The following is an 11,226-nucleotide window of genomic DNA, read 5'->3' on the forward strand; positions in this document are numbered from 1 at the left end:
GTACCTCAAAAGGAAAACGGAGCCTTTAATAGAATTACTTGTAATACACCGATTAAGTTGAAAATAGGTATCACGCATTTTATAACCCAAACACCACAAAACACAGACAGTTCAGAAGTCAATCTCATGTATGTACTTCACTTTTCATACCTACGCTCGGCGGTCGCTCTAAGATTGTCAACTATGGCTTATGCACCAAAAAACTATCGTGGTAGTGGCACTCGTATCTAGTTGTTTGATTTATTATTGCGAATGAAGCGGGAAGAATGGAAATATAAATTAATAACTAAAATATTTGAATTTTAATGTCATTGTTATATTATAAATTTGTCACAGAAAATATCTTGCGACGATTTCGTTATTGGCGAAATTCAAGATTATTTAATTTAAGCAACTGTTCACTGAACAGTTATAACTTTTTTTTGTTGCTCCATTATTGCACAAAAAAGTTCACAGACGCGTGTCTCAAGCGGATGGCACTCGCGCTCGCACTGCTCCCAACCGGTCCGAGATATCGTGTCCGTGAGCATTGTCTATGTGTGCGTCGCTCGAGCGCATTTGTATGGATATTGACTTCTGAACTATCTGTGTTTTGTGCAAACACGGTCTGTAAAGGCTACAAATATTTTATGAACGTCAGGGTCAATTAACGGGGCACATAAGAACTAAGTGTACATTTTCCGGGTGGAAATCTTATGCTTTTTGACGTGTGAGCGTAGCTAGGTGTAAAAATTCGAGGTTCCACTAAGATCACCCAGGATAGGTATCGTATTGGACGAAATATACGATTTCTTTTTATCCGGTCGGCTAACAATATGTCGGTACACACACATACACAAGATTCAAAGGAACCCCCATTATGAAAATTGTATCATGATAACGCAGAATAATAACTACTGCCAATATAAAACAAGTGGTTTAACTTTTTCACATAAAATCCATATTATGCAAATCACAAGTGGCTAAAACTGAACTGTTCACCAGAAGATATAATATTTAACATCGACTGATAGGTGAAATAAGAAAGTGGACAGTCCTACCATTCGTAAAACTCTGCGAAGCGCGAAAGAGCTTAAATTTAATAGATAACTTTTTAACATACTAATAACATGATATTAACAATTTAACCTAATATTAGTAATAAATAATTAACATAAATCTTAAATACATACTAATTCCTTTCTCACAGCCGGGCCGTGCCTGGAAGATAGACGAAAGGACTCGTCAGTAGTCAAAATATAAAAATTAAGAGTCGATTTTGGTGATGAGGTCAAGACGCATATATATATATCGACTATATTTCGAATATTTCTGGGTAGGATAGTTAATGATTAATTGTCAGAATACTTCGTTTCCGAGGACGCGCGATAAACAAAGTAGAGTGCAAGTAGTTTTAACCGCGGTAAAAAGTTAATATCATCATTGTCTATCATAAAAGTACTTGACGTAAAATATGAATTCAATGAAACTCCCATTGGGTTTGATAAAAAAACAAAAATCTATATTTATTGTTCGTAGTTGATTTTCATCAGTATTTATTTTTTTATTACTCATTTGATACTCATAAAAAATTTAAAACTAAAAGAAACCAAATTGACAACTTAAATTACTCCAATCCTGTCTTTGTTCTATTTATTTAGTGCTAGCCGTTAACCGCAACTCCGTCCGCGCAAACGCCGCAAACGCAAGTTCGCGTTTATCGATATCCCTCGGCAACTATGCAATTTTCCGGGATAAAAACTACCCTATGTCCTTCTCCAGGATTAGAACTATCTGTATACCGAATTTAATCAAAATCAGTGCAGTGGTTTAGACGTGATGAAGTAACAAACAAACAAACAGACTTACAAACTTTCGCATTTATAATATTAGTGTTATATTAGCCTATATAGCTTAGATTGAGACATTTCTATTTCTACACATTGATGCTTATCGCTGCGCAATATTAGCAGATCAAGGTGAAAGCGAAAATGTATAGAAATGTGTCACTGGACTGAAAGTGTCAGTAGGCGCATGATAGGGTGAAATTACTTAGATACCTATGCACTTAGGCCCTGTCGGCACTGCGAATTTTCACCATGCGATATTTACTCTAGGGAATTATCATGATACTTTAATTTGTAAGTTAAATTTTTATGGCATTCGTGGCCTCGCTTTAGAACTTTTTTCATTGAAAAGGTAGCGATTAACTGAACGGTATCGGAGGGATCTGTGGTCGAAATGGGAGTGCCTCAAGGATCCATTCTTGCCCCATTCCTGTATCTTATTTATATAAATGATCTAACTTATATGGTAAGCCAAAAGTCGGGTATAGTTATGTTAGCTGACGACACGTCTTTACTGTTCAAGGTTAGTAGAATTCTGTTTCTAATATAAAGTTAAATGGTCAAACTATTGAATTTGTAAAATCAACATTATTTTTAGGAATAACGCTCGATTCTAAACTACAGTGGAGACCTCACGTCACGGCAATCGCGGGTAGATTGAGCTCTGCTGCTTTTGTAGTTTGGAAAATACGGCAGCTAACCGATGTGGCGACGGCACGGTTGGTGTATTTTGCTTACTTTAATAGCATTATTTCGTAAGACCTTATTTTATGGGAATCTGCTGCAGACATTGAGTCAATTTTTATCTTACAAAAGAGAGCAATTAGAGCAATTTATAATTTGAAGACGCGTGAATCTTTAAGATCTTTTTTTAAGGAAACAGGTATCCTAACCCTGCTGTCGCTTTATGTTTTTGAAATAATCATGTATGTAAGGAAGAACACATGTGATTTTCCCACTAACTTCGATAAGCCAAAGGCTACTTAGAAACATAGGGAAGCTTAAAGTTTCATCTTACAAAACAAAAACCTTGGTTTTGGCTAAAATCAAAAAGTCGTTTCTGGGAAATTGCATACGTTTTTATAATAAAATTCCAAAAAATATTATAAATGACACAAATACAAAATTCAGATCTATTGTTAAGAAGACATTAATATCTAAGGCGTATTATAAAGTTAATGATTATATCATGGAAAGGGATATTTGGAAATAATTCCGATCCGCATTAGCGATCCCTTCAAATATCGAACCTACTGTGTTAAAAATAAAGTTGTGTTAAATACTTATAAATAAATATCACGTGACAATTCACACCAATTGACCTAGTCCCAAAGTAAGCTTAGCAAAGCTTGTGTTATGGGTACTAAGCAAAGGATAAATATAATTATATAGATATAGATACATACTTAAATACATATTAAACACCCAAGACCCGAGAACAAACATTCGTATTTTTCATACAAATATCTGCCCCGACACGGGAATCGAACCCGGGACCTCAAGCTTCGTAGTCAGGTTCTCTAACCACTAGGCCATCTGGTCGTCTGAAACTTATGATGTATAGATATCTATAATATAAAAGTGAACCGCCAGAATGGGACAACAAAAACGAGACAGAGCAGGATGGCGCTCTACAACACCATTTTGACACGTTTCTCCCAAACAACGCATTATTTATCTGGAATTTTAAAGCAATTCGATTCTTTGACCTTGGGAATCGCGAAAAACTTAAGAAAATATGATATTTGATGTGTACATTTTGTATATGAAGCAAAATAAAATCACAAGTTCGAATTTCGAGCCAAAAACGAGCGATCTATTATCTATGTCAGTGTTGCCATTCAGGGAAAAAGAAATCTATTCATTATCCTGCATTGCAGTCTGTAAAGCTCTTTACCCATTCATTGCCGCGCGCCAGATTTCGCTGGGCTTAAGTCATGAAATTTGGTATGTAGATAGCTGGATGTCTGAAATAATACATAGGCTACTTTTATTCCAATATTCCCACGGGATAGTTGCTCTTAACACAAAACCTTAATGAAGATTACGATATAAATTTTGGGATTTCCCACAGGAATTTTGTAAAATCCCGGAATTTCAATTGTACCAGAACGAATAGATTACGCGTGCGAAGCCGCGGGTAAACTCTAGTCATTTAATGATACTGTAAATCTGTTTAAAAAAATATACCTCGTTGAGTTTCTTGCCGGATTCTTCCCAACAGAGGTTTTTCGGTGGTTGATTGTTTTTTTTGACATTCATAAGTGCTTGTTTTAGCCTAAATTGAATAAAGATATTTTGACTGACTATCTGTATTATTTCCGTTCTCGAAATACAATTTCTTTACGATTTTTTTACCGCCAGTGCGGATACTCGAATAAAGGGCTTATCACACATGGCTAAATTCATCCTAACTAAACTGCAAGAGGGGGGATAGCAAGGACGCTCCTGATTACACTTTTCTAAATTAGTCACTGAATCAGTAGCATTTTGATGAAAATTGGCACTTTAAAGTTGAATATTTCGTAAACAGGTTTCGAGAAATCTCGTCTTCTCAACCCCGCAATGATTAAAAGACCTAACCAACGATCCCCCACACAGATGAGAAAAAAAAAACACCCTACTTTACGTCTATGGGAGGTACTATAAAATAGTAGATTGTACAAAAAGAGCATAAAACGAGCCTTTTACGGTACGGCGAGGGTGGATAGACACGTCGAGGGGAAAATGGGTTTAACGCTCGAGTTATTGTACACTCTGCTTTTCACTTAGATTGCGAGGAAATGAAATAGCCCCAGTGGAAACATTTGTTCACTTTCCATGTACCTTTTATTTTTTCATCTCTCCTGTTCGGAAAGTTTAATTTTCATGGATATATAGCCGTATGGAAAATTGCGTTTTCATCTCTAGGGTGCAAAGTATTTTTTTTATTAATTTTTACGATTAGCCACGGAGTCGAGTTACGTCAATGACACTTTTTCTTGCACGTTTCGGCCTGGCCATCTAGATACACGTCGTGACCAAGGAGCTAGACCTACAACACTGGAGGTTGAACGCCGAACATCCGTTAGAAACAAGACATTTGACTTTTATTATGTCACGAATATATTCCATCTCTTTCTTTAGTTAGGTTAAGAAAGAGATGGAAGTCATTCTTGAAATGTAAAAGAAAGAGATGGAATATATATAAATAAGTAACAAACTTCAAACTTCTTCGTTCGGTGTTCAACCTCCAGTTTTGTATATATAAGCTTTTTGGTCGTGTCGTGACAAACTCGATTTTATTTTTATAGTCGGACGTGGCAAGTGGCCAGTGCGAAAAGGTTGGAGGTTGGATATCAGTTAATTTAATTTATTATTATTCTCTTCTTTTTTGTAGTATTTTACTTTCCTCACAGTCGAAATGAAAAGTAGTCTAACTCGGGTGAAATTACCCATTTTCCCTCGAACTATTGGCGCTCGAACGAAATCTCGGGTGAAATGGGTCACTTTCCACCCTTGGTTATCATTCTACTATTCATGTATTATTATATAATTATTATTTTTTAATTTTATTCATTTATTTTAATTGATTTAATTGATATTAAATCATTATATTTAAATGAATTAAAAATTATTAAAAAATATATGTAGAAACTTTTTTGTTTGTGCCTGTTGGCACCTGATTACCTTGGTCTTAGACGAAGATTTTATTTTATGCACTAGAGTAAACACGAACTTTACGAGCATGAGAAGTGTTTTTTTTTTCAATTTTATTGTACCTTTTTGTCGGCACGATTGCTACATAGGTATATCCATGCAAAATTACAGCTTTCTAACACTGATAGTCTGTGAGCAAAGCCGCGGACGGACATACAGACAGACATGGCGAAACTACAAGGGTTCCGTTTTTGCCACTGGCTACGGAACCCTAAAAAGAAGGACTTGGGTCAGAACATATTGTCCACAATAAATATACCTAACGAATATTATAGAATTAGTACACAAGACACAAAACACGTCCGCCCGCCGTCAGGTGTGCGCTGCGACTGACTGCCTGCACAAACAAAATATTAATTCACCTTTCCTGACTAGGATGCTAAATTATTCAGTTCATCAGAAATCATACTCGCTTCAAATTAGGATACTTTTTAGGATCCTTACTAGCTAAACGCAATTACACTTTCCTAAATTAGGCCTCTAAATCATTTAGGATCCTAAATTTAGTCAAGTCTAATAAGCCCTTAAGATTCAATGTGTTACAGAATAGTGAGAAAAAAAAAACGCCGGTGAAAATTCGCAGTGCACAGGGCCTTAATGGTGTAATGTCCTACACCATATCCAATAAGTTTGAATACACATCTTTTTGCACTGACCCTAAAAACATGTAGTATATATAGTAAACAGTAAAGATTGATCTATCTAGCTCATGACTAGACAATTTACTTCAGCCTGAATTGAATGGTCTGCTCAGTATACCTTCCATAGATCATAATCAAAATGTAAATTTTTAATAAAAAAAAAATTAAATTATTAAACAAACCAGGGTTTTTAAAATCTTTTTAAAGGATGGTGCATTGTTTCATTAAAATATTGTTGCCAAGAATAAATAGCTCTTTGTAAATAATTTAGGTCAATTAGAAAGAAACATACAATACTATAAATAACATAACAGACAAACTGGTAACTTTTATGATGTCTCTATAGCCCACTGTGTAAGATCCACTGAGCCTCCTATATTTTTGCAAGAAAAAGATTTGTACCAATTCCTCAAATGCTGTTTACTCAATTTGGTACTATGTGAGTACTTTTAATCAAGTTTCATGTATAAATTCTGTAATAAAATCATCTGCATCACTTTTTTAAGGTTCCATACCCGAAGAGTGCAATGTCAAATATGATACATTCGCCTTGTTGTCTGTCTGTCAGTCTTTCAGTGCTGTATCTCGAGAACCAAAATAGATAGACAGGACAAATGTACATAATAATGTGAATTTCTATTGGCACTAAGACCACAAATGCAGGTGCAGGTGCAGGTGCAGGTGCAGGTGCTGGTGGTATGACCTTGTGCAAGGTCCGCCCTGATTGCTACCACCATCTTGCTCGCTAATCCTGCCGTGAAGCAGCAGTGCTTGCACTGTTGTATTTCGGCATGGAGAGTAAGACAGCCGGTGAAATTACTGGCACTTGAGGTATCCCATCTTAGGCCTGGTACCCCTGGTGTTGCAGATGTTTATGGGCGGTGGTGATCTCTTACCGTCAGGAGACCCACTTGCTCGTTAGCCATCCAGTCGAATAAAAAATAATAATAATAAAATTAAAAGATTAAAAAATTAAGGGGATTCCCAGACAGGAAACCATATTTTTTAAATTTATTTACAAAGTTTAAATCTTTCCTATTGTAGTATTATCTATCTGACTCAAAAAGTGCACTACAGCATCTTAGTTGATGCATGTCCGGACAGAGAGGAATGCCTATTGCCTATGAAGTGCTATTATAGGTGTTTCATGAGATGATCTCTAAGAGGCAAGTCTGTTAAAATACAGTGGATTCCTTCTCATGTAGGGTTGGCAGAATGAAGCTAAGGATAAGTTTGTCAATGCTGCTGTAATGGATGGCTCTGTAATGGAAACTGTTTCTTTTTCCAGTGAACTTATTCCCAAAATCAAAAGAAGAAGTTTACAGATGTGGGAATACCATTTCGGTAAGCAGTGCGCCTCCTCCTCGGATCTGGTCCAGAACCATCCAAGCTAGTCCCTTGTGGACATCTTGGTTTGACTCTGCCAACCTTACAAGAAAGTGTTAGTACCTGCTTTTAGAGTTCATTCCGGACATATCCCAATAAACAAGTTCTTGCACCATGATGAGAGTTAACCTTCACCTCTGTGTGAGATTTGCCAAAAGGTAGAAGACTTGTCCCATTTGTTGTTGGGATGTGCTCGGAACTCAGACGTGAGAAGAAGAGTTCTTAGAGGTTTGGGTCCCAAGCACAATGGCCAGGTTAATTGTTGGCTCTCAGAGCCAACATCTGACAAAGCCATTTGCATATACCACTTCTTTGCCATGTCCCCTGTGTAAGGAAATGAGCGAGCACCCATGAGGCTGACATGATCACCTGGAGTGTTCAAAGCCTCAACAAAAACAAAATAAAAAAAAGTTTAAACGTTTTCACTAAGACCAATTCATGCTTGACTAGGGTTACCAGATGAAAAATTCGAAAGACCGGAGAAAATACCCGATTTCCGACAAAAAATCCTGAGAATTTGTCACAGTACCAGATTATTTTCTCAAATATAATTTAAAATTAAAAAGGGGCTCCATGGAGGGAGCCGGCTCAAGGCAAGTGCATGGGGCATGATTTTATTTGACACTGCTCAAAATCTGACCAAAAATGTGTCTTCCTCAGTGGAAACCTAACTTTAAACATACAAATCTCAAAGCCGGAATGGACGGAATAAATATTCTGCAAATCAACAAAGAACAAAAACCAGTCAAATCGTGACTTGGGGCTTAGGGAAAAAATCTATTTATTGGGGTGTAAAGGTACCAATATTTATAGTATTTTTTGCCTTGACTGAATGGAGCCTTTGATGCGAAAGCTCGACTCACACTTGGCCAGTTTTTTTTTATTTAACCTATAATAAAGTGCATATAACAACTTATACTAAGAGTAGACAGTACATGTAAGTCCTTACTAATTGTATAAAGGCAAATGCCAGTTAGTTTTTTATTAGTTCTACATTCACGCAACTACTCAACCAATTGTCATTAAATTGCATACACACACACACACACACACACACACACACAAACAAACATCATGTCTGTATTCCCAAATGGAGTAGGCAGAGCAGACAAAATGTTACCACTTCGGAGCCAATTTTAGCAATTTTAGGTTTTAAACACACATATTATAACACCAAAATAAAAAAATAGGATACTTTTCATTCTATGAAAGTTTGTTGTTCCTGAGGGTGCATGATAAATGAATTCTTTGCAGATAAATTCATGGGCAGCAGCTTGTGCTTAATAAATTAAAGTTAGGTCCAAACAAGTAATCATTTATGACACTACTTGCTCAATTTAGTAACTTAATTTTAAACATCACTAACCATTTGCTAGACCATAATTGCAAGACCTAACCTTGCATCCCCCAAAACATCTTACAGTTCTTTAGCATGAATATTGTTATTATATACAACAGGCCAGAACTGTACATCTACAATGGGTTCCAATAGGCAGGACCTTGAAGACACTGCACAGGACCAAACACATGAGCCCCTATTGAGTGACTATCAGTCGTCATTATGGCAACAGGCAATGTAACATGCTCACAAACTTTAATAAGCACATGTAAACTGATTGACTCCAAGCATGTTAAACAACAAGGTCTCAGGATGTAAGAAGCATCCTAACTGTTATAGAACCATTCACTATATAGGCACTCCTATTTTAATTTTTAAACAACAACCCTCAATCTATTAAAAAAAAAACATTTACATGTGATTCATTACAATTAGTAGTACCTTTCAATTCTCTTGTCAGGAAATTTTAGTTCCCAGGATAATGAGAAGAGGAAGAAAATTTACAAAGTATTTTTGATTACCCTATTAAGAAAATGTTTACATACCTACAGATTATGTTGACCCAACTTCTTGCCCACAATAACAGCTTGATAATGTAGATCACTGTGATTGTTTACATATAACTGACAATTGTTTTTAATTCAACAGAATGAACATTTAACCACACTCATATAATAATACAATGATGTATCATCAATCTTTTCAGGATTCTTATACCTAAATATTGTCAAAATTGTTGAACACATTTAATGATATGAGATGAAGGTATACACTGTTGCTAGCTGATGTTTTTAAAGTTTAAAGCAACTAATACACAATCTCTTTGTAAGAAAATATTTGATGTATATTGTCAGTAAAATTTCAAGAATGATGAAATCACATTATTTCATTATCATCATATCATAACAGACATTTGGATACTATTACCAAATAAATTTGGTTTACAGTAAACAGAGATTCGCGAATGCGGCTCTGCCAGATGCTCAAGTGGCATATATTACGTAAATTTAATGAAAAAGCTACAATAACACATAGATTAAAAAAAGGATACGGTCCGGGGCCACGTTGACTCGGCGCCAACGGCACCTGATTCCCGTTGCCACTCATAATCTTGGCAGCATAGGTGTCGGGACACGTACACCACTCAAGGTGGCACGTAAAATCGCCCTAACCGATTGTAGGACACATCCGGCACATAGGTAGATGATTTACCGACGTCAGATTGACAAGTCACTCGATTTAATTTAGTACCTTTAAAGGTAACGTTTCTAACAAAAACATTGTACTACACTTGTTAAATCACAACATATATTTTCGGAAGAACTAAATAGCATCACTCGGTTAGGATCCAGTCACTAAACAAACGACTGTACAAAATGGCGGATGTTAACCAATAAACAAACGTGACTGTCACTGATTTAGTTCAAAAATATAATATTATCACTTAATTTTAGCGTTGTTTCTGTTGTACTATTGTCTGAATTATACTAAAAATGTAAAAATATCTTTATTTGCTACAAATATGTTAATACATCTTTTTTAAAACGTTAAAACTGTCATTCGATTCACGTCGGGTTCACGTCTACTCTCACGTCACGTTGTCACGCATGCAACAAGAGAGAGCAACATCACATCACAATCATCGCTCATGCATGCCTGTCATTTTTTTACAGACGTGTCTATGGCGTACCATAGACTTTACAACTCGTCTTCATTTGTCGATGGTTTTCACAACAAAACTATGTGATGATTTGGGTAAATCCGGATCTGAAGAATCAAAAGAGTCCTAGGGCTACTACGAAATTCGAAAATCGAAGTTCGTATAATCCTGCTGAGCTACTACGAAACTCGAATCTCGAAGTTCATATCGTGCCCTCCCTCTCACTCTCGTATTAAATAGTACAAGCGTCAGCGGGACAACAAACGAAGTTCGAGCTTGGTGTTTCATAGTAGGCCAGCTGCCCCGCTGATGCTAATATTATTTAATACGAGAGCGAGAGGGAAGGTACGATACCAACTTCGATTTTCGAAGTTCGGAGTAGGTCCTCTGGCGGGCTACTCCGAAACTCGAAACTCGAAATTCGTGTCGTGCGGTCCCTCTCGCTCTCGTATCAAACAATGTAAGTTTCAGAGGGACCGCACGACACGAACTTCGAGTTTAGAGCTTCGGAGTAGCCCAGCTGGGCTACTACGATACTCGAAACTCAAAGTTCATGTCGTGCGATCCCTAACCGAGCCGGATCGGCCATAGACAAAAAATAATCGCTCGAAAGAACCGGAGTCAATAAATAAAGGAGTTGGAGTCGATAAGCGGATTCGGTACCGATACCGGATT

The 11,226-nt window shown here is 36.6% G+C and overlaps 1 protein-coding gene across 1 annotated transcript in view; it reads right to left on the bottom strand.

Annotated features, from left to right (window-relative positions):
• eIF4G1 (eukaryotic translation initiation factor 4G1) overlaps positions 1-10,518 on the bottom strand; it is a 63,129-nt gene extending 52,611 nt beyond the window's left edge. The window contains exon 1 of the mRNA XM_074097777.1: positions 9,943-10,518. Coding sequence (XP_073953878.1) covers positions 9,943-9,998 — 56 coding nt within the window. The 5' untranslated portion in view covers positions 9,999-10,518. The remainder of the gene's footprint in view (positions 1-9,942) is intronic.
• Between the last annotated feature and the right edge of the window lie 708 nt (positions 10,519-11,226).

The sequence above is a fragment of the Choristoneura fumiferana genome, chromosome Z (genome assembly GCF_025370935.1).
Source record: "Choristoneura fumiferana chromosome Z, NRCan_CFum_1, whole genome shotgun sequence".
Taxonomy (NCBI): domain Eukaryota; kingdom Metazoa; phylum Arthropoda; class Insecta; order Lepidoptera; family Tortricidae; genus Choristoneura; species Choristoneura fumiferana.